General features: G+C 38.4%; 1 protein-coding gene across 6 annotated transcripts in view; it reads right to left on the reverse strand.

The window, feature by feature from the left end:
- Positions 1-19,616: 19,616 nt before the first annotated feature.
- The window catches only part of LOC126335411 (regulator of chromosome condensation), an 86,662-nt gene continuing 83,619 nt past the window's right edge, over positions 19,617-22,659 (reverse strand). For all 6 annotated transcript variants that reach the window (XM_049998680.1, XM_049998682.1, XM_049998679.1 and 3 more), the window contains one exon: positions 19,617-20,462. In XM_049998680.1, the coding sequence (XP_049854637.1) occupies positions 20,266-20,462 (197 nt within the window). In that variant the 3' untranslated portion in view covers positions 19,617-20,265. The remainder of the gene's footprint in view (positions 20,463-22,659) is intronic.

Consider the following 22,659-nt stretch of genomic DNA (forward strand, 5'->3'; position numbering starts at 1 on the left):
TTAAACAGCAGTGTATGAGCTTTTCCAATAATCACCTGCAATCCATTTAGTTGGAACCAGTTGCCTAAACCCGTAGTATATTGAAATTACAATGAAATCCAGACCACTAGCTGCTTACAGGCTTTGATAAATATCAATGGCAACAGTTGAAAATGTGTGCCACGGCTGGGACTCGAACCCGGGATCTCTTGCTTACATAGCAGATGGTCTATCTCTCTTTTTCAGAAATAGTTATGGCAACATTATGAAATTGCTTATTATAGTGACATAGGCCTAAAGATAATCTTCTGCATTACTGGAAATCTTTGCGAAAACAAAACATTTCTTGAAAGTGATGTTCTCCGTTTGATCATACGTGTTTTTCATAGGCCAGATTTTCTCTCTTTTTCCCATGTTCTGAATCGCATCATCAAAAATTGGAGTTCACATGATGGTTCTTCTGAGGAAGTTGGCATATGTATCATAGTAATTGTTGATGTGTAGTAGCTTGTGGTGCTGGTCGGAGATGTACGTCCAAAAATCTCCTTTGCTCCTTTCTTTACTGGACAGTAGGTAAAATACCACATGCCTCTTCAACCAGTTGACAGCGTTTTTCTTTGAGGCGGGGTGTAATTCTTCTTCCAGGTATAAAAGGCATGTTGGAGTTATGAAATATGGTGATTTTCTCATAATTGCTAATTTTCTTCTGATTGACAACCATATGTTATTTGCATTTTCACAGACAAATTAGTGTTCATCTGTGTCAATCAAGCAGTACACAAAGGGGAATCTGCCAGATGAATGGAATGTAGTCTGGAGTTTGTTGGTAATTTCCTATTCACAAAATAATACCACTATGACCGTACTTTTGTTGGTAAATGCGTGTGGTGTCTATTCGTCTAGATATCAAGGCAAGAGTGACCAACGTATTTTTGTTCTATGATGTTCTTGGTCTTAAAGTTCATTAAGGTTTGGTAGATTTTCTTGAAATTGATGACATCTTTCTCGGGTGTTCGCAGTCTAATGTAGCTATATTCTATGAAGAAATGTTTTAGGTAGTAAAGTTCATTTGGGATGTGGTGAACATCAATTGGGGCATCCTGGCTGGCCAGTGCTATTTCATTTAATATAAATGCGGCAACACTATTGACTGACCACTTCCACAGTTTATATGTTTTACAGACATACAATGCTTGTGCTTTATAGCACACGTCTGTAAGATTCAATTCACTGTTGTCAGTTGGAAGAATCAACATTTGGTATTTGAGTTTGAAGATGTGGCCAGGGCTGATGAAGTGGCCAACAGCAGCCAAAATCCTGTTCGCCCCTTCCCTCAGCATTGGCAGGGCTTGCGCCACGTAATTTATTTTAGAAGATAAATAGATGTTCATGAGAGCCACTCTTTGCATCTCATCAAGAGTGCGGAGATTGTGCTGACGTATACAGGCATGGAGATGGTGAGGACTCTTCTGTAATTAACTGTGATGGTCTGCCGAATATTCCTTGTATATTCCATGCCAAGACATGTCATGGTGACAGTTTTCTTTATTGGTCCATGAATGGGAACTCCTAACCCGCTTCCAATATTCATTAAGCCAGACCTATTTCTATTCAGTTTCACACCAGATACTAGTTCACATTTGTTTATTATGTCGAGTGTTTTCTCTAACTCATCATTGTCTTTGATAATAAATGCAACGTCATTGGCATATGCCCTGCAGACAATCCTACGGGTGTGGTTCAGGCGAAAAAGTAATGGCTCGACTGCTACTGCAAAGAGTGACATAGACATCAGGCACCCTTGTCACACTGAACTTTTCATTGCAATGGCAATGGGCCTACTGAATTGATCATTTACCATAATTGTCAATGTTGACTTCTGCAGAAGATTTGTAAGGTATGCATGGTGTGAAAACGGTAAGCATGATCAATTCCATCAAACGCTTTCTCAAAGTCCAATGATACAATGACAGACTATATTTTACAGGCTGCAGCAATGGAAATAATGTCTCTGTAGTCACACAGTGCGTGGTAGGTGGACTTGTCTTTTCCTACACTCGATTGATACGGTCCAGTGACTGTGTTCAGTACTGATTTTAATCTTTCATTTATGATGCGGGTAAATATTTTATAGTCAGAGTTTAGGAGAGTGATAGGTCTAAAATTTGTTACTGAGTTTCCTGCAGGGATTAAAACTATAGTCATGTGGGATGCCATTGGCAGGATTCATTAGCTCTTTGCAGATACACTTTAATTTGGGAATCAACTGCCTTCTGAACATTTGATAAAACTCTGCTGCAGACTTGTTTTTCAGGCTTCATGTTATAGTGTCTGCGACTTCTTCTTCTGTAATTTGAATTAACAGGTTGTTTGCTTCTACTGGGTCAAGCCTACATGTTAATCCTGTCATGAAGTCATTGTCCGCCAGGATATCCATTGCTGTATTTCCTAATAACTCTGTGAAGTATTTGTGAATTTAGTTCTTGATGTCACTTTGCTGTGTCTGTAATCTGCTGTCAGATCTTAATTCGGTTATTATTTTCCTACGTTGCTCCTTCCTCTCATTACTCACATGATATATAGATGTTTGTTCTCCTAGTGTGCCATTGTGAAACCTTGCTCTTACTTGATGACCTTCCAGCTGCTTCTGCTTCAGCCCAAGAAGTTTAGCCTGAATTTGTTTTATTTCCACGTAGTCGGCAATTACTGACACATCAGATTGGTACAGGTCGCGAAGGACTTGGAAGTAATATTCTACGGTCCATTTTTGCCAAACGTTTTTCTTATGGGAGTAATTCATCAGCGAATTTCTTATCGCATGTTTCACACATTTCATCTACCATGTCAGTCCCGAGGTACATGAAGTGAATTTGTTCTCGCATGCATTCCATAAGTTGTTGAATTTCATGGTATTCAGGGTCTTTTGGGTGTTCCATGTTCAACTTCCACAAGCCTCATCCCCTGTACGTTTCTTGCCATTTTACATTCATGGTACATATGTATGCAGTGTGATCTGGAGAGATAGTGGGCCATAACTCTGTTTGGAGAACGAGCATTTTCAGGTCGACTGTTATATAGATCCTGTCGATGCAACTAGCAGAATGATTCATAATATGAGTGAAACCCAGCAATGCACCATTTTTGAGCTCCCAAAGGTCAACTAAGCAGATTTCTGTAATTATGGCTCTGAGTTCTGCACAGTTATTAAAATGCTGTCTGGTCTCTTGGAGGCAGCACACAATGATAGTCACCTCCAAAACTGATATGCTCATAGTGGCCACCAAAAAGAGGGAACTATATCATCTTTATAAAATTCAGCTCTTTGCCTGCTGTTCCCAGTGCCAGATGGTGCATAGATATTTATAAAATGCGTACTATGAATGGTGACTGCTAGACCCCTGGCATTTGCCAGTTTCTCGACATCTTTGATGATGGTTCCTTCTATGGTGAGTATTGCCGTTCTGAGGTCACGGTCATTTCCTGGATTTTCTACTGCATTGTACCTTTGATGGCATCCAGTCTAATATCTGTTACTTCTTGTAACATAATAACATCAATATCAGCGACACAGAGCATATCTTGCAAGTTCTTATGGTTTAGTTCACTATGGATCTTGTTAGATTCGAAGTCCCAATTCTATAAGCTAGTAATGAAGTCATGATTAATTAAGTATACAAGTCGTTATGGCCCACAGTTGATGGAGCCTAAGGTTTTCCATGTAGTGGATGAGATGACATCTCATCCATAATTTCCTTGTCTTTCTGCACTGGAGTCTTTCCTCCTGGTAGGTGTAACACTTATTTCCTCATCTGCGGAAAATTCTTAAATGTCATCTGACCAGCTTCTCGGTATCACTGCAACTCTATCTCTGGCCCACATTGAGATGGAGTCCTATTCTTCATTTCCTTACTTGTGGACCGTTTTGTTTCACCATCCTGTTGCGTCTGCATTTTCACTTTTTGAAAGTCATCTTTTCCTGCTGTGTGTGGGGCCTGTGGTTCTACATCAAAATTAACAGATGTCATACCATTGATTATGTGACCAATTTGTTTTGCCTTTTCATGCACTAATTGTTGCTTTTGAGGAGCATCAGGTGGAGCTATTCTCTGTTTTTTATGTTTTTCGGGAGAAGATCCAGATTTCTGTCATTCCTCATTCTCAGAAGCCATGCTGGGATCTCGTGCAGCATCCTCATTCTCGTCTCGCTGTACATTTTGTTCTAAAGTTCTGGCACTTTTGGAAAGACATCCGGCTTCTGTGATGGGTGCCACTTCAGGCGACAGAACTAGAGTCATTACTTCAGTAGAGCTAGTGGTCACTGACAAGCTTTGGTCATTGTATTTTCTGTTGCCACCGTTCACCACTGTGAAACTTAATGTTGTAGCAGTGTGGCCACAGGTGGTCGTAGCATATGTCACTGGTAAGGTTGTCATCGTCATGGGAGGGACTACTTCCCCCACTGGTACCTGTATTACTTTCCTCTGTATACATTCGGAATGTACATGCCCAGTCTGTCCACAGCCAGAGCAATACGTGGCCGTCCATTATACATTAAAGCTCTATAACTGCATATGTAAACAGACAAGGGAATGTGCTGCTGAATATATATATTTTTTTTATTTGCTTGACACCATTTAAAACAGCAAACGTTTGAAAGGTAGTCCACTTCTCTTGCAACATTACTAATGACCTTCCCGTATGCTTGAAGGATGCAATAGATCTGTTTCATAGTTATTTCAAAGAGAAGTTAAAAAATCTGGACTTTTCTAATCCCGAAACCTGTATGATCTATTTTGATGTCATCGTCATTTCCATCACAGTGATTGAATTTAAAAGATCCGCCACATCCTTCAATAATCTTATCATAGCATTTAGCATTCACCATATTTACATAAACTGTGATACTCACAATCGATAAGTGGATCCCAATTATATCAGTGAAACTGAGTTTTTCTACATCACGGAAGAACTGTTCTACTTTGAATGCTCTAGGTCATGCAAAGTGTTCATCGAATGTGAACTTCAAAGTATCTTTTCGAATCTGTTACTTCATATTCTTGTTTGATTCATTATCAAATATACAATTGGCGTGTAAGCCGCGAGAGTGCCCAACCCACTACTTACATGTTAGCACATGGCCGGCCACAGTGAGGATGTAAACAAGACCTGCCTGCACAGTTCCCCCGCTGATGCATGACTCGGTGCTGCTCAGGTATGTGTTGACACTGCAACCACATGGCAACACAATTAAGAGATGAACAGATACTAAATTACCTATATTTTTCAATATTTTTCGAGAACTACGTGAAGACTGATGGTTGTTGACGTTGCTAACCAGAGATATTACGCTATCCGACTGAGCCATTGAGAACAAAAGAGGATAGTGTGACTGCAGGGACTTATCTCTGGCATGCTCCCCATGAGGCCCACATTTGTCACAGTTAAAGGAGTTTGTTCCAAGTCATGTCTTTGACAAGGGTAGAAGTATAATCAGCAAATAAAACTGAGTATAAATTTATGTTTAGGGGCAAGTCATTCCCATAAAGTAGGGAAAAAAATGGACCTAGAATTGGACCTTGTAGAACAAATTGTGAAATAATAATCCATTCAGAGAAGAATTTTCCCTTACTTGATGATGTAACTATCCTTTGTTTTCTGTTTATTAATGAAACTAGTTTTTGAAAATGTAATGTAATTTATAGATAAAAAATCTACTCATAAAGTGACCCCCGGAGGACACACATATACAGAGTGACAGTTATTGAACTATATGAAAAAAAAAGTAAATTAGTTACAAACTACGGCATGAACACACTTTATTCACCACATGAACATCACTACAGATTTCTGGATCTAGTTATGATGTGTTCAATATGCCTGCCGTCATTCACGATGATATGGCACAGATGAATAGCGAAATTCTGCATGACCTGGTAAAGTTTTGGAACAAAGCTGCTGTTGATGACCTCCTGAATGGTTGTTTTCAGCTCATCAGTGGTTTTGGGGCCATTACTGTACACCTTACCTTTAATATAGCCCTACAAAAAGGAGTCGCATGTGTTCAGATCTGGAGAATATGGCAGCCAATTGAGGCCCATCCCAGTGGCCTTTGGATATCCCAGAGTCAGAATGTGGTCCCAAAAGTGCTCCTCCAGGACAACAAATGCTCTCTTGCTTCAACTGGATCAAGTCCCGTATTGCATGAACACACTCATAAAGTGCGAAAATATTTTGTTGAGCCCAACCTACATAGGTAGGAATGATCATCAAAATAAAATAAGAGAAATCAGAGCTCGAACAGAAAGGTTTAGGTGTTCATTTTTCCCGCTCGCTGTTCGGGAGTGGAATAGTAGAGAGATAGTATGATTGTGGTTCGATGAACCCTCTGCCAAGCACTTAAATGTGAATTGCAGAGTAGTCATGTAGATGTAGATGTAGAACCACATCTTGTCGAAATGAGGGTCACTTTGGAGGATGAAATCATCTTCGAAAACCTTCATGTACTGCTTGGTAATCGCCATACCATCAAGGAATATCGCACCAATTATTCCGTGACTGGACATTACACACCATACAGTCACCAGTTAAGGGTCAAGAGACTTCTCGATTGCGAAATGTGTATTCTCAGACCTCAAATGTGCCAATTTTGCTTATTGAGGAACTCATCCAGAAGAAAATGGGCTTCAGCACTAAACCAAAGCATTGACTGATTGATTTTAACAGAGAAGCTAAAACAGCTGAGGTGTGACCCATCACTGCCTGCACCGAAACTAGGTTTATTGTGCGGTATCGCTCCCTTTATATCTGGTAAAGCCAGCCAGTGCCCTTAAATAGTGCAAGGAGTCCCTCTACCAGTTTTTTGTTAGACATAATTTCTTCAGGTCTAGTTGTCTCAAAGATTCTGTATCTTTTACCCTCCAATGCCATGCATATGAAGATTAGGTGTGATGACTTTCTTCGCCTTCATCACAGATCCTACATTTAGGGTCCTCTTCCATCATACCCATTGTGTGTAGGTGTTTTTTGAAATTCCCATGGCTGGTCATCAGTCCAGTCATGACATTGATATCTTTCCTGTTTAATCCCAGGATTACAGAGCGTCTTTTAAAACATGACTTGGGAATCATTACCTTACGATGTTTTTGTTTATGGACCTTGGTCCAATATCCTACGTGCTGTTTCCTAAGCCAGTTCTGTAGTTCTTATATGATCATAGCCTTGGTGATTGTCAGGGCAGGTTCCAGTCCAATAAATGGAGTTGTTGCCCCCATCCTAGCCAATCTATTGGCTTGTTCATTGCCACAGATCCCTGAGTGGCCAGGGACCCACACTAGGTTCACTCTATTGCTTCCCCCTAGCTCCATTAGAGCCCTGTGGCGATCAGCAACAATCTTAGTATAAGTGTCTCAGCATTTCTTCACAGCAACTATTCCTTTCATTGCTCTGGATTAGTTTTCTGCATCTTGCATTTTCTAACCTGTCTATTTTTCACTGTCCCTTTCCTACCTCTATCACGTACAATGCACTTAGCTTTTCTTTCTTATTAACTTGTGCAAAATATTTTATCAGTAATCTCTGTCTTGCATATTACCCTGTCTTTCACCTCTAAGCTCAAATCTTGTCCGGTACAATATCGTCTTTCCTTCTCATCCCATCTGGAAAGTCTGCCCTGTTCCGGGGTTCTGGCGACTTTTCCAAACTCTGCCCCTTTTCCCAAAAATCCTTTTTCTTCACCCCTCTTCCTTCCACTTCAACCCTTCTGCCAGAAGAAGGAGTCACTGGCTCCAAAGGCAGCCAAATTGTAATAAATGTGTGTGTTTTCGTGCTACCACTTAGTGAGTAGATTTTTTTGTCTATCCAATTACTTTGTTTTCTGGCCTGAGCTGCCGTTGTTGGAAGTTGTGTATGCACGAGATGTGTCTGCTTATGTGAATGAGTGGTGTGTGATTCTCTTTTTTCCGATGAAGGCTGAGGCCAAAACCTTATGTGTAAGTGTCTTTTAATTGTGCCCATTTGCAAATTTAGCATATCTTTACGGTAAGTAGCAGTGTATCTTTTCCTATGTTGTTGGTCTCTGTTTGTGAGATATGACCTAAGCAACTGTAAAGCAAAACTCCAGTTCTGTATCTTTCCATTTTATGCAGGAGCAAGTGATGGTTTACTAGGTCTGTTCAAAAAGTCCCGAACTTTGTCTGCAAAATTTTTCTGCACTAGTCTTTTACTTATTGTGAGTGGTCTCTTTAGAAATAGTCTCCTTTGCAATCCATACACTGCTTCCAACACCATTTCCACTTCTGGAAGCAGTCTTGGTACAGCTCCTGCGGGATCAAGTGAAGTGCTGTCTGCGAATTTTCTTTTCTCTCATCTATCATTGCAAATCTTCTTCCTTTCAATGCGGTTTTCATCTTTGGAAATAAAAAAAAATAAAAAAAACTCATCAGGGGCCACATCCGGAGGGTATGGAGGATGAAGCAGCACAGTGATTTCATTTTTTGTGCAACAGTCACCTACCAACAGGGGTGAATGTTCAGGTGCATTATTGTGAAGGAAGAGCCATATATTGTCTCACCACATTTCAGGCTGTTTCCTTCTCACATTTTCTCGCAGGTATCGCAACATGTACTGAAAGTACCATTGATTAACAGTTTTTCCCTGTGGCATGAATTTATGATGATCTAATTCTGCAAAATCAAATAAAACTATTAACATAGCTTTGGTCATCTTTAACTTCCATCCAGCCATTTTTAAATCATGTGAACCATTCATAACACTGAGTATGGCTTAAGAACTCATCACTGTAGACTTCCTCCATCATTTGGCATGTGTCTGTAAAGGTTTTCTTGACTTTTACACAAAATTTAATGCAAATGCATTGCTCCTGTACCTCTGCCTTCTCAAAATTTCCAACTGTGCAACACAATATCCTTCTCAACAAAGCACTGAACAATAACTAATGACACACAACAATGAAACTTCCGTCAGTTACAAATTAAACACAGACGAGTGCACATATTCCAACTACATTTCCCTCCAACTTACCCTTGGCATGATGATATGAATGTTCTAGAATTTTTTGAACAGACCTTGTACACAACCAATTGCTTGTCAGGCCACAGAAAAATTCTGCAACTTTTTACGCCTTTTTGATACAGAAGTGATTTTTTTCAAAAACTCATTAATCGCCTCTATTGTGCTTTTGCCTGTTTGACTGCCATATGGAGTATCAGAAAGTATTTTTCTATAAATTGTTTGATTTGCATTAGCACCCCACTTTCAAATATTATTCAAAAAATTGGAAGAATAGGGATTGGGTGGTAGTTTTCTGTATTTTCTCTACATCTTTGGCTGAAATTTTCTCAAATTTATTAACATATTCTGCTGCCTTCTGAATTATGTGTACTTTTTTTGTGTAAGCATCTGCATGTACATCTGATTTTGATACATTTATAAAAAAACTTATTGATTGATTCTGACATTTGACAAGAATTTATTCATGATTTTATTTCCCACTTTAATTACAGAAATGTCTTTGCTGTCAGTTCTAAAACCCAGTTCTGATTTTATGACGGATCACGATGCCTTTGATTTGTGTCCACTAACCAAGATGTATTTATTGTTAACCATTTCTTTTGCTGCTGTCATTGCACCTTTTACATATGCTTTTGTACTGTTTAACATAATTAATAAAAACAGGGTCTTTGTGATATTTCAGTTCCTTGTGTAGTTAACTTTTTATCCCACTGGCTATATTTATTCCAGCAGTGATCCAATTTAACTTATTTTAGACTATTGTGTGACTTACTCTGTGTGAAAATATTCCCTTGTTTGGAACTATAAACTCACAGTTTGGTCCACAGCTGGCATACTTCCATAAATGTTTCAGTCATCTCTTTGTACACCTTACTTTTTACATTCTTGTTTATGTAAAGTTCATATGTAATTTTTCACAGACAAGTATTTCACGGAACAACTGTGCTAGTTCTTTGATGTGGTTATTGGTCCATTCCCTTCACTATATTTGTAGCTGCTAAAACTTGCTGCAACCTGAGAATCACTCATTCATTAGTAGTGAATTTATACTACCAGCTACATTTCTCTTGCTGTAACTTTAAAATTTGCTTTTCTTTGGTGAAACAAAGTGGAGCTTACACAGTGTCATGTTGCTAACATTCTAATGCATTTTCTATTGTCACAGAATCTTGGGACAGTGGTTTATTAAATGAGGAACTGAGGACAAATCAGGTTAAAAGCTTGTGAAATAGCACATTTTCACTGTAAAAATAAATGTGTAATTTCTTCACTCATTTTGTTGCAAAGCCACACTAATTCTCATTTCACCAGCTCTCAAAGACTCTTAAAAAATTACACCATTCCATTGTAAAAGTGTACAGTTACTCATATATTGCGGTAGATAAGAAAGTTTGACATGTTTATCATACTGTAAAATACTCTCCTCTTTGCATACTAACACATAAAAGAAGATAAGAGCATGCGCGATCAGAAATGAGTGCACATAAAATCAATTTGCTGAAGACTGGTGATAGACAGATACCTCCTCCCAAGTCTAAGGAAAAATTCAATAAATTAGCTAAATTTCATATCCAGTAATGTTGTCTAATATGCACACAGATTCACAGGAATGCCTATTTTTCATTGTAGAGCATTCAAATTTCATCTTCTCCGTAAAGCTGGCATAAATCAATAACTAATGTAAAAACTATTTTTTTTTTTAACCAAATAGTTAATTTAAAATTGTGTGAGGAAGATAGCTAGGTAGCTGACAGGAGGCACTGTTCTGCCAAAGTAGTACATCAGGCACCAACTCACCAGAAGCTCATGGACTTCCTGAATGAGGCCCATTGCAGAAATCTACATGTGCTGTCCGGCTGGATCAACAGTTCCCAGAACTGCAGGCAATGGTCTCAAGGTTGTGCCACCACTAACACGCAGGTGGAGACTGCAGGTGTTCAACAATCTGCCAGAAACATCTGTGGGCCATTGCTGAAGTCCTGTAGTGCATGGCCAGCTTTTGAGATGCCACCATGGTGTAAAGAATGCTGTCATGACCTGATGACATTGCAGACTCCACCTTCGACACTGTGGAAGGGTGGTTAGAACCATCATTATTTGTAGAACCATGGCCAATGCCACCCTTTCAGCAGTCACTCAACATTGATGGAAAGCTAGGTCCTGTCCAGTGGTAGCATATATCTCTGCAAAATGTTCAGTCACAATTTGGACAATATCTTCTTTATTGGTCTAGAGAATACCATTCTTCATTACAGCATTAACTGGGAATCTACCCAAAACTATCCTGGTTTGGAATACAATTGACACTTACTATAATGGTTTCTGGAATTCACGAGTGCCCATCAGAATTTTTCCTTGTGATATTTTATTATACAGGTATGATGGTATTTAGCTGTTGCAACATGAAAGGTTAGATGGTTCTCAACTCATATTTAGCTCTTGCAACCTGAAAGGCTAGATGGTTCTCAACTTGAATTTATGCTGGGCTATGCACCTGTCCCTGACTACAAAGTGACGTTCATTGTTCCAACAAGGGACATGCTGTAATCTTAGATGTCCTAAAGACTGTGAATTTTCTAATTCTGAACCATAGGTGCCTATCACACACGAGCATATAGTCGTATTTGTACCTAAAGCTCTGCTGGAGTGTTTGTATAGCGGCCAGACAGTGGTAAATGGTTGTGTGGTTCATCTCTAAGTTCAAATTTAGCCTGCTGATTACACAACATTTAGCTTGAATCCATCTGGGCTGGGACAACTCATTCAGGTAGAAGTGTCTAGATACGACAGAAGTCAGTGTAATATAGTTCATTGATCATTTTGACAGGGCAGTGTCCATGAGAGCTGAGGAAGATAGTGAAAGATTAATGGCAGAGAACAACCCTGTTACAGTGTGTGTTCTTGTCCATATTCTGGAGACACAAATGTTCTGCTAACAACAGACTCTCATATTTTGTGCATTTGTTTCCCAAAAAAGAATTCCATAGCTAAGAATTGAGTGTACATATGAATAATATGTAACTAAAAGACACTGCTTGTTACACACTGATGATAGGATTCTAAGGGCATAACATGCTGATGAAATTCTGTTTGCAAGTACCTTTGTGTGTTAACACCACTTCAACTGAGAATCAATATTCATTCCTAGAAATTTTGCATTTGTTACACAGTCTATAGAGGTGCCATCTACATTTAATTTAACATTGTCATTTTTCCTCTTCAAACTGAAATTCATGGCATTAGTTTTCTTTATGTTCAATGTCACTTTATTACTTATTGACCAATCATAAACTTCTTTGAGAGTTTCATTTGCTTTCTCGGCAAGGAGTTCTCTTGTTTTCTCAGTGACTATAATATTGCTGTCATCAGTGAAGAGGATGTTTTCACCATGAGTAACACTACTGGCAAAGTCATTGATGTACATCAGGAACAGTATTGGTCCTAATATGCCCTATATTATTGTATTTTGGTTCTGATAAGTGTTTTACTAAATGTTTAGATCCATTTGAAGTATGTGTTATCTCTACTCTTTGTACCCTATCTGTTAGGTATGATCGAAACCAGTTGTTAGCTACCCCTCTTATTCCTAATTTATTTAATAGAATCTTGTGGCCGACTGCATCAAATGCCTTAGAAAGATCCAAAAATATGCCTGTGACACACTCATCTTTATCAAGAGCATCAAGTACAACTTTTGTGAATTTTACTATGGCTGACTCCGTATTTTTGCCACTTTGGAAACCAAACTGTGATTCGCTTAAATGATTGTATTTATTCAGCTAATTCATTAATCCGTCTTTCATAATTGCTTCTATTATTTTTGAGAATGCTGACAGCAGGGAAATGGGCCGGTAATTTTCTGTCTTCTGCATTACCTTTCTCAAGCAAAGGTACAACTCTTGCCTGTTTGAACTGCTCTGGAAAAGTCCCTGACATGAAGGATTCATTTATTATATTTGTTAAGGGGCCTTGTATAATCCCTATGCATTGTTTTAGTACACTCATTGGTACTTCATCTAAGCCTACTGGACTATTTATTTTTTTGATTTTGAATTGTTTTACTGATTTCATTCTGGAAATATCATCATCGTATTCACTGCAACATTATTTACAGGTGTTATATTTGTTAGGGGGAATTTTTGCTGTAGCTTCCCTGCAATACTTGAAAAATGCTTGTTTACATAGTTTGCTAAGTGCTGTGGATCATTTATTACTTTATCCCCCTCCCTTAGCAGTATGTTATTCTGTGCTTGTTTGCCTCTCCCCGTTTCCTTTTTTATAACACCCCAGACTGCTTTGCTTTTATTCTCTGCATTATATATTATTTTGTCATTAAATGACTTCTTTGCAGCAATCAGCACCTTCCCATAGATCTTCTTGTATATATGATAGAAATTTAAGAATCTGGATCATTGCAAATCTTTTTAATGGAACTGAGGTGTTTAAGTGTTTGGGAGGACTTCTTAATGCCTGCTGTTATCCATCTGTTTTTGTGAGATGTTGATACAGACATACATACTTTTGGAAATGCCTTTTCAAAGTTCAATTTAAAAAATGTGGAGAATTTAGAGAATTTCATATTCACATTGGTTTCCTTATACACTTCATCCCAGCTTTATTTTTCTAGTTCTTTTGAAAAATCTTTTATTTTGATTTCTGATAGATGTCGTTTGTAGGCGCGTAGTTTAAGGAATGATTTGATGCCTGACTTCACTGTTGTTTGACAGAGATGGTCTGAAAGTCCAAGATTTTTTACAGCTACATCACATTTTTCCCTGTCCATATTTGTGGCCACATGGTCAATTACTGATGAAGTCATTGTGGTAACCCTTGTTGTACTATTGACCAATAGGGACATGCCAAAACTTTGAAGGATGTTTATGAAGGTGCTGCTGGATTCATTTACGATGTTAGTGTTGATGTTAATGTCCCCCACAAAGAATTATGTTGACCTTTGTACTTGAGACTTTACCTAGAACTTCTGTTACTTATTGAAAATAGTGTCCACACTACCACTGAGAAATCTATACACATACAAAATGATTAATTTCTTGGTAATATCAAGCCCTGTTAATTCAATAGCTGATACTTCAAAGCGTTTGTCTTTACTTACTGTACTGAGGTCATGTCTTGATTTGAACTGTGTTCCTTTTCTGATATAAATGCATGATCCTCCACCCCTTGAAGTAGTTCTGCAGTAAGAGTTTGCCTTTTCATATGATGATGATACTACATGTTGGATTTCTGTGTCTCTACACCAGTGCTCAGTAATACCAACTACTGTGCAGTTCAAAGATTGGAGCTCAACTGTTAATAGTTGTATTTTATTTTTTATTGGTTGCATGTTTTGATGGAGGATTGTTAAGTCTCTGAAATGCCCCATATTACTCTTTCCAATGGTTTGTTTTTCTTTTTGAGATCTGGTATATGTGATGTGATGTGTTAAAATCTGTCTTGTGAGTGATTGTTTCAGTATTTTTTTAAAGTGCCGGAGATACTCTTTAGGCAGCGGAACCTGCTGTCTGGATTTATCCTAAAAAGACCTACTTTTCCTGCCTATGGCAACAGGTATTTGACCATGTGTGGCCCGAGATCCACCCACTATACTTTCGTAAGTCAGCTGTACCAATCTTCCCTTCCCAGTCCTGTTTAGGTGTAGGTCATGGCTAGCGAAACTCCAACCGATATTGGGAGAAAGAAGAAAAGTGTGACAAAAAACATTTCTTCAGTATTGCAACAGTTATATTGTAAACAGTAGTATTCATATTATGTTATATGGACTGAATTCCTGAGATTAACTCCAAACAATGGAAAATCCAGGATGCAATGTAACAATACGAGAGAAGGAAAGTTGCTGCTCACCGTATAGCGGATATGCTGAGCCAAGGCACAATAAAAAGATTCACACAATCATAACTTTCATTAATGCCTTTGTCAGCAGTACACACACGCACACACACATGCGCGCATGCACGCTTTCATGCACATCTGCAGTCTCAGAGAGCTGAAACTGAATGTAGCTTCAGCTCTCCGAGACTGTGTGTGTGTGTGTGTGTGTGTGTGTGTGTGTGTGTGTGTGTGTGTGTGTGTGTGTGCGCACGCACGTCTATTGCTGACAAAGGCCTTAATGGCCGAAAGCTATGATTGTGTGATTCTTTTTATTGTGTCTATCGCGGCTCAGTATCTCCGCTATATGGTACATAGCAACTTTCTTCTCTCGTATTGAGATTAACTTCATTTGGAGATATTTACTGATAAGAGTGCCTTATTAAAATGTTAACACTCACACAACTATAATTTTGTTACATAGTTACTTTCCATTGCAAGATGCCCACTTCTAACAGCAGCTGAAACACTTCATTTCTATTGTGATAATTCAAAAACTCTTCTGGCATCACTCTTGTTGTCATGGCACATGCTTAAAGTATCACTGTAATTGTCACTGATATTTAATGAAATAATATTTACAACCAATGCTCTATGTATGTTTGTCAACCTTCTTGCAATCTTCAGACACTTAAGCTGTTAGGATCATAATTTGTGAGTGCTGCAGAAAGGGTATATTATTATTATTATGCCAAACTATCTAACCTTTTAATTGGGAGTCATATTAACTCTGGATTGAAATGGCAGTGGTAAGGTGGTCGCTTATAGTTTGCCAGCTTTTAGATTTCCCATATGGAGAACAGTGTTTTATGGAGAGAGATTCATACTACAAGATCCACCTTTCTAAGGCTGTCACTTAGATCGATGTTATGACATTGAAGCCAATCATGTCCTCCTTCCTCTTTGCTGTGATAGGTGCCTCATCAACAACTGAATGGTAAGTAGATTTAACTAGATTCTAGGACAACTGTTGACGGTTTTCCCAAGTTTTGAATTAGTGATTCTATGAACCATGTTGCAAATGTAACACAGTGTATTTCTTCACAATAATCTCTCGTCTTCATTGATTTAAAAATCAGAAAATCCTGTGATGTGCATGCATGACAAATAATAAGTCTGTCCCCCTAGTGGAAAGTCGTTTCTACTGTTTATTTATGTCATCTGGACTACACTGCTTGACAACATGAGCAGAATTGACTCATATCTCATCAAGCCACGTTACTTCATCATTATTTGTGCCAAAGATATACCTTAAAAAAATAAAAACTCGGCATTTTCATGCAGCTTCATTCCCACTCTCCATCAACACATGGCCCCAGAAAGGCCCATTGTAAAATCCTAGCACATGCAGTGTGTGTGTGTGTGTGTGTGTGTGTGTGTGTGTGTGTGTGTGTGTGTGTGTAATTGCCTCCCAAAAAATTTGATTCCTTCAGAGTAATGAATACGATGCTGAGTTTCAGATTTCCTTTTTTGTGTGATAATTATTAATATAATGAATCGTATCCTCGGCAAGTCAATCTGTATTGTTGATCCAGTTATCCATACTACTACACCCCCCCCCCCCCCCCCCAAAGATTTTCCAGCTTGCTTTTACTTCTCAAACAGTTCCTTGCCACTTGCCAACCTTCACAACAGCCTCTTTGTTTATGTTGAGAGCTGCAACAGTTGTCTGATGTTAAAGAGTACCAGGTCAGCAATAAGTTTTACAGTATCAACAAAGTAGGCACATAAAGTGCTAAACATGTATCTCGACTGATCTTGTACGGCCAAGAGAAAGACGTGGAAAATTTTCACTCTTAACTATTGACAAACTTCCGACATTTTTTAGTACCACACAACAAATAACAAAAAAACAAATACAATAACAACTCCTGCAACAGTAAAAGTGACAACAAACAAACTCACACAGTTCAATGATCAAGCAGGCAGCAAGCTGCCTGAAACTTAGAGTGCAGTGCAAGAAATACATCAACACTGGCAACACAATTGGAGAACATTTATACTTTCCATATGCACAGAAACAAAGGAAAAAATATGAAACTAAATAAGAATCTGAGCTCTAGTTATTACTGATTAGTCATTCCTGCACTAGTAACCTACAAAGCAGATTTAATGCTGACTACCCTGAAATATTTAATGGTTCATCATGCCAAGCCTATTTTAGCCATTGGAAGTAATATACCATGGGAACACATGCTAGTGGACTTTATTTTCTGGAACATTTATTAAATATTCTTAAGCCACCCCCCTCCTTCCCCTTCCCCAATTAGGAAAGTCTGTCCTGCTCATGCCAGAATAATAGCACCTAGTTTTGGTGTTGCAAGCCTACCAATTGCAAATATGCTTCCACAATGAGATTTTCACTCTGCAGCGGAGTGTGCGCCGATATGAAACTTTCTGGCAGATTAAAACTGTGTGCCCATCCGAGACTCGAACTCGGGACCTTTGCCTTTCGCGGGCAAGTGCTCTACCATCTGAGCTACCAAAGCACGTGTCACGCCCAACCCTCACAGCTTTACTTCTGCCAATATCTAGTCTCCTACCTTCCAAACTTTACAGAAGCTCTCCTGCATACCTTGCAGAAAAAGCACACCTGAAAGAAAGGATACTGCACAGCCTGGGGGATGTTTCCAGAATGAGATTTTCACTTTGCAGTGGAGTGTGCACTGATATGAAACTTCCTGGCACAGTGTGCGCTGATATGAAACTTCCTGGCAGTACCGGGCATGAGTCATGCTTCGGTAGCTCAGATGGTAGAGCACTTGCCCGCGAAAGGCTTCGGTAGCTCAGATGGTAGAGCACTTGCCCGCGAAAGGCAAAGGTAAAGTTCGAGTCTCGGTCGGGCACACAGTTTTAATCTGCCAGAATGTTGCAAATATGCGATTTGCTGCGAATAGAAGGGCACACTTTTATATATGACAGCCTATTCAGACACTTCATAAGGATCACAGCTTCTTGTTATATATAGGTTGTTGGAGAATCATGTTAGAAGCACGCTTACATTTCTGAAAGTCTCAAGGTATATTTAATGAGAAATGCATCAAGAAGTTCTCAAGTGTCTTTACACTTATTACCCAATCCTATATGAAAGTAATCAACTCTTATGGAGCTATTCAGCAGTCAATTTTCCATTTCCATGGACCATCAAGGGTATAGACACAACACTGATTAGAGTTCAGCTTTATCTAATCAGCTGCCTTGAAGGAATTCCAGAAGGCTACAGAGTAAAATGCCAGGCTGCCAGAATGAATCTTTCATTCTGCAGTGGTGCGTGTGCGTGTGCGCGCGTGTGTGTGTGTGTGTGTGTGTGTGTGTGTGTGTGTGTGTGTGTGTGTGTGTGTGTGTGTGTGTGTGTGTGTGTGTGTGTGTGCGCGCGTGCGCGCACGCGTGCGTGTGCGTGCTGCTTTGAAGCTTCCTGGCAGATCAGATGCATGTGTGCTAGACTGGGAAACCCAGAACCTTGCTTCCCACAAGCGGTGCTCTTATTAACTCAGCTGTCTACAGAGAGTTCATGACCTGTCCTCACAGCTTGTGTTCGGCCAGTACTACCAGGTTTCCTACTTTCAAACAAACTCAAGTTTCCGAGTCTGAGTCCTGTTCTGGCACACAATTTCAAGTTTTAATCTTTGAGAGAAATTTCAAAATGCCAAGCTATTTGTCTGTTTATTTTCTAAAGTGCTGTGATCATCCCCCCACCCCCACCCTGAGATGATAATTTAATCTCTGGTATAAAATGTATGCTCTTTAGGCCCTGCATGATATTACCACAATCTAATTCAATCAACTGTTAGATGTGAAATAATATCACAGTGCCAGGTACAATAATACCGCAAGTCATCACAAAGTTATGTTCTTATTTAGATCTATTATGGAATATTGCTTGCTGATAATTTGTTGTGTACTTGTGAACACATGTTTTCTATTCTAGTCTTTGATCACAATATGAAGTCCTCCGACAATGACCTGTTTCAGTCAGTAATGACCATCTTCAGATCTGTTCTACACCATGTCCTAATGTGATAAAGCCATAATGGCATCGTCAAAACATATAAATACACTCTAAGCATTATCACGTAGCATTTAGCAAAATGACTGTGTGGACGATGTGGCCTATATTTGTGTGTTTTGACAATGCCATTATGGCTTTATCACATTAGGACTTTGTGTAGAACAGAGCTGAAGATGGTCATTACTGACTGAAACCGGTCATTAACGAAGGACTCTATACTGTGATCAAAGACTGGAATAAAAAACATTGGACAGTCCCTGGATCACTGTTTCGGATTCGCGACTATGTTGCAGCTTGTGAAACTAGAGAACACAGCCTAGAAAAGCCAGTGGCCAAATACAAACTGACAAAATAATACAGTTGTTTATGAAATGATGTTATAAAACATAAGCAGAAACATGAAGAACCTAAGAAAATGAGGGAAACAGAATCAAGAAAGAATAAATGCAAGTGGTACAGATAAACTAAAGATAATGGGGAACAAACCAGGAAACTGATGGTCAGTAGATGGCAAAAATGAACTATACACAAAGAGATGAGGAAAGGAAGAGAAAGATGTGGTGTTAATACATAAAATACTATGTGCATTAGCTGAAGTAAAACAGTGTTACCTGGAGGCAGGAACTGATATTAAATCAAACAAGAAACAAGAATAATAAAAAAAATATCAGGAAAAATAATGAAAGTACTAAATTAAAATGAAAGGCAATAATTATATTTACTTGGTTGTTTCATTTTAGAAAGTGTTTCTTTCTAACAGTTACACTTTTGATTCAAAGGAACATTACTACTTAAAAGTACAAGTATTTAAAATGAATTTTCCATTATTTGTCAAAATGTTTTCCAAAAGAACACAAATTATTCAGGTTATGTATCGAGGAGAAAAAGGCAAATAATGTACAGCGATTATATTTTATCAAACATAACCATTACTGAGGTGACCATTGTATGTGGCAAAGTAGAGTACATAAAACAGTTTTAATCAGTATAATTTTACAGATCAAAATGTGTGATCATAAATAAAAGACTGAAGTCATTAACAGATATATTCAAGTAATGGACTTCAATATTTACAACATAAAAAATCTGAGTTTTTAAAATGAAAATTCATCTTCACAAGCATGTTTTACTAAACTTCTATATCACCTGTTCTCCTGCTTTTCCTTTAGTATTGTGCCAATGTCAAACCATGTAAACTTTGCATGTAGTCAAATGAGTTACAAAACAAGTGGGGATAGGGGTGGGGGGAGAGAAGAACACTGAACTGGACTTTTAGTTATTAATATTACAGCCAAAAAAACACTTTTCCCTATACACAAATTTGGTACAAAGTTGATACAATTTCAAAACTGCTAACTGCACTATTTTTCCTCTGTCACTTTAGCACTTTTAGCAAGCAACACAGTATGCTGTCCACCAGCTGACACTTTCAACACCACATGTGACAGTAACTGCTTTCCTTTGATTTGTCGTGGCTCATACACATCACTCTCATCGTCTCCATCACCACTTTTTCCAAGCTGTCCATTTGTCGCCATTCCCCACCCGTAAACTTCCCCTATAAAGAAAAATTAAGAAACGTTAACAACAGATACACTGTACACGTTAAATTAGTGTGGTTCAGTTTGAGATATTAATTTTAAGTAAGACAATACATTATCTACATAGTGTAAAAACATTAAAGAAGTAGCACACAACACAGGTTTTGGTTGAACTTTGTGGAATTCATTCCTTATAGAAGTAAGACCAAGATGAAATTTTGCAAACCAATTGTAAAAAGTCATTTCTGGAGGGGACTGCTTATCAAAAATGGAATGAAGTGATTTGATACATGTACACAAAAGACAAGTATGCACACAAAGAGATTCATCAATAAAAAATTTCTGAGATTTCAGCTCTTGCTTAAACTTCCAATTGGGTTACCATAAAAGTTCGATATGCAATCAAATCACGTGGTGGGAAATTTTCCAAACTAATAGCCAATCTACATGATGCAGAATCAGTACAAATGATAGCAACAGTATGCCAAGCATAACCATTTAACATCAGTAAATGCAAAATCAATGCACCTATTGAGAAACACAGGAGGACCATCTACGACATGAATAATCTTGGCAGCATTCATATTACAATCAGTTTCCACATCTAAAACAGTCTTTTAAATAGTTGAACACCAACAAGATACATGACAGTGAGGCATCTCAGAGAATGAGTAACAGTGCCAGAGCAATTACTTATATATCAAATCTGGCAGTCACGTCGTTTCACACGCACGTGAGTAAAAGGGACGCTAGTTAGCTCACATACATCAGTAGCCAGAGTCAGCCATCCACAATGGTGCTTTGGAATAAATTGCGTAATTACTGAGAAGCGAACCCAGAAGACAGGATACTGAGATGAGGGCCAGAGAGACTACAAAGGAAAGAAGAAATTGCATCTTGACTTTTGACAGGCTCATTGTGGTTTATTAAACAAAACTTAACATCAGCAGGTTCTCGATGTATCCTTGTCAGATTACTGGCTGATGATGTGCATCCAGCTCTTATGGTAATCTAAGCTGAAGTTTCAAGAAGCTTTTTTATTGATAAACCTGTGTGTGTGTGGGGGGGGGGGGGGGGGGGGGGCGTGCATGTCCATCATATATGCAAATTATCTAAAGACAACAGTGCATCTGTTTTTACTAGATGCCTTGGAATGTCTATGAAGTTTAAATTTCTTGGTAATATGACGGTGTATAACAGTATTTAGATGGCTACTGATCTGTAGTGTCAGCCAGTAACAGGACTAGGGTACATCAAGAACCTGTAGAGGTCACATCTGTATCAATTTTGTTTAATAAATTACATTAATTTTAACAATTACCCAATGAAAACAGTCACATGAAATTTCAAATTATTCACAACACTGTTTCTTTAAACATTCACCATCATCAAGTTACATTGTTTTAAAATGAATGGTCATATCTCAAAAGCACTACATAGTGGTTGCTTGTAAGTACTTAAAAGGTGACTCCCATCAGTTGTGGATATGAGACAGCAGCATTATTTTCTTCCACTTTGACTTACAATTTTGTACTGCAGAATCACACTGGAAGCAGCTCCGACCATTTAAAAAAATATGCATACTTAGTGTATTTGGAGAGTGGTAAGAACTGACTCATCGTCCATTGAACAGTCACTTTACATAAATTTTAAGAGGGTTATAGTTTAGTTCACCACAAGGTCAAGTATTTTCATGTGCAAAAATGTGACAAGAGGTGTGTAGTTTTAGGCACAAAGGTGCCAATTTCCAAATATTATGGATTTCATACACTAGTTTTAAATCAGACACCTCTCCAAAAACTTCGCCAAGCAATGAAAAGTCTACTGATTATGTCGCTAATCACACTGATTAATTCAGATAACTGTTGAAACAAATCTTCATTCAATATTTCAATGCTGTTTTAAAGAAAACAGTACCTGTCATTACTCAGCAAATATTTGCAAACAGAAAAGGAATGTTGTACACCAAAAGACAAGGTGTGTATATCCTGTTTTTAAAATAATGGTAATCAATATTCTTGTTCATTGCCATGTTCTCCACATCAGAGACATTGGATAAACTTTCCTTGAACTTTTAATTTCCAATGTGGTACACTGTGCTTCCTTCTCAAAACAGATCACATTCAGTTTTATTGTGGCTATCGTCACCAAGAAGTGTCCATATATAGCAAAGTTCATCTCGCAGTTCTTGTTCACCTGATAGTTCCTTAGCCT

The sequence above is a fragment of the Schistocerca gregaria genome, chromosome 2, assembly GCF_023897955.1.
Source record: "Schistocerca gregaria isolate iqSchGreg1 chromosome 2, iqSchGreg1.2, whole genome shotgun sequence".
NCBI classification, from domain to species: Eukaryota; Metazoa; Arthropoda; class Insecta; order Orthoptera; family Acrididae; genus Schistocerca; species Schistocerca gregaria.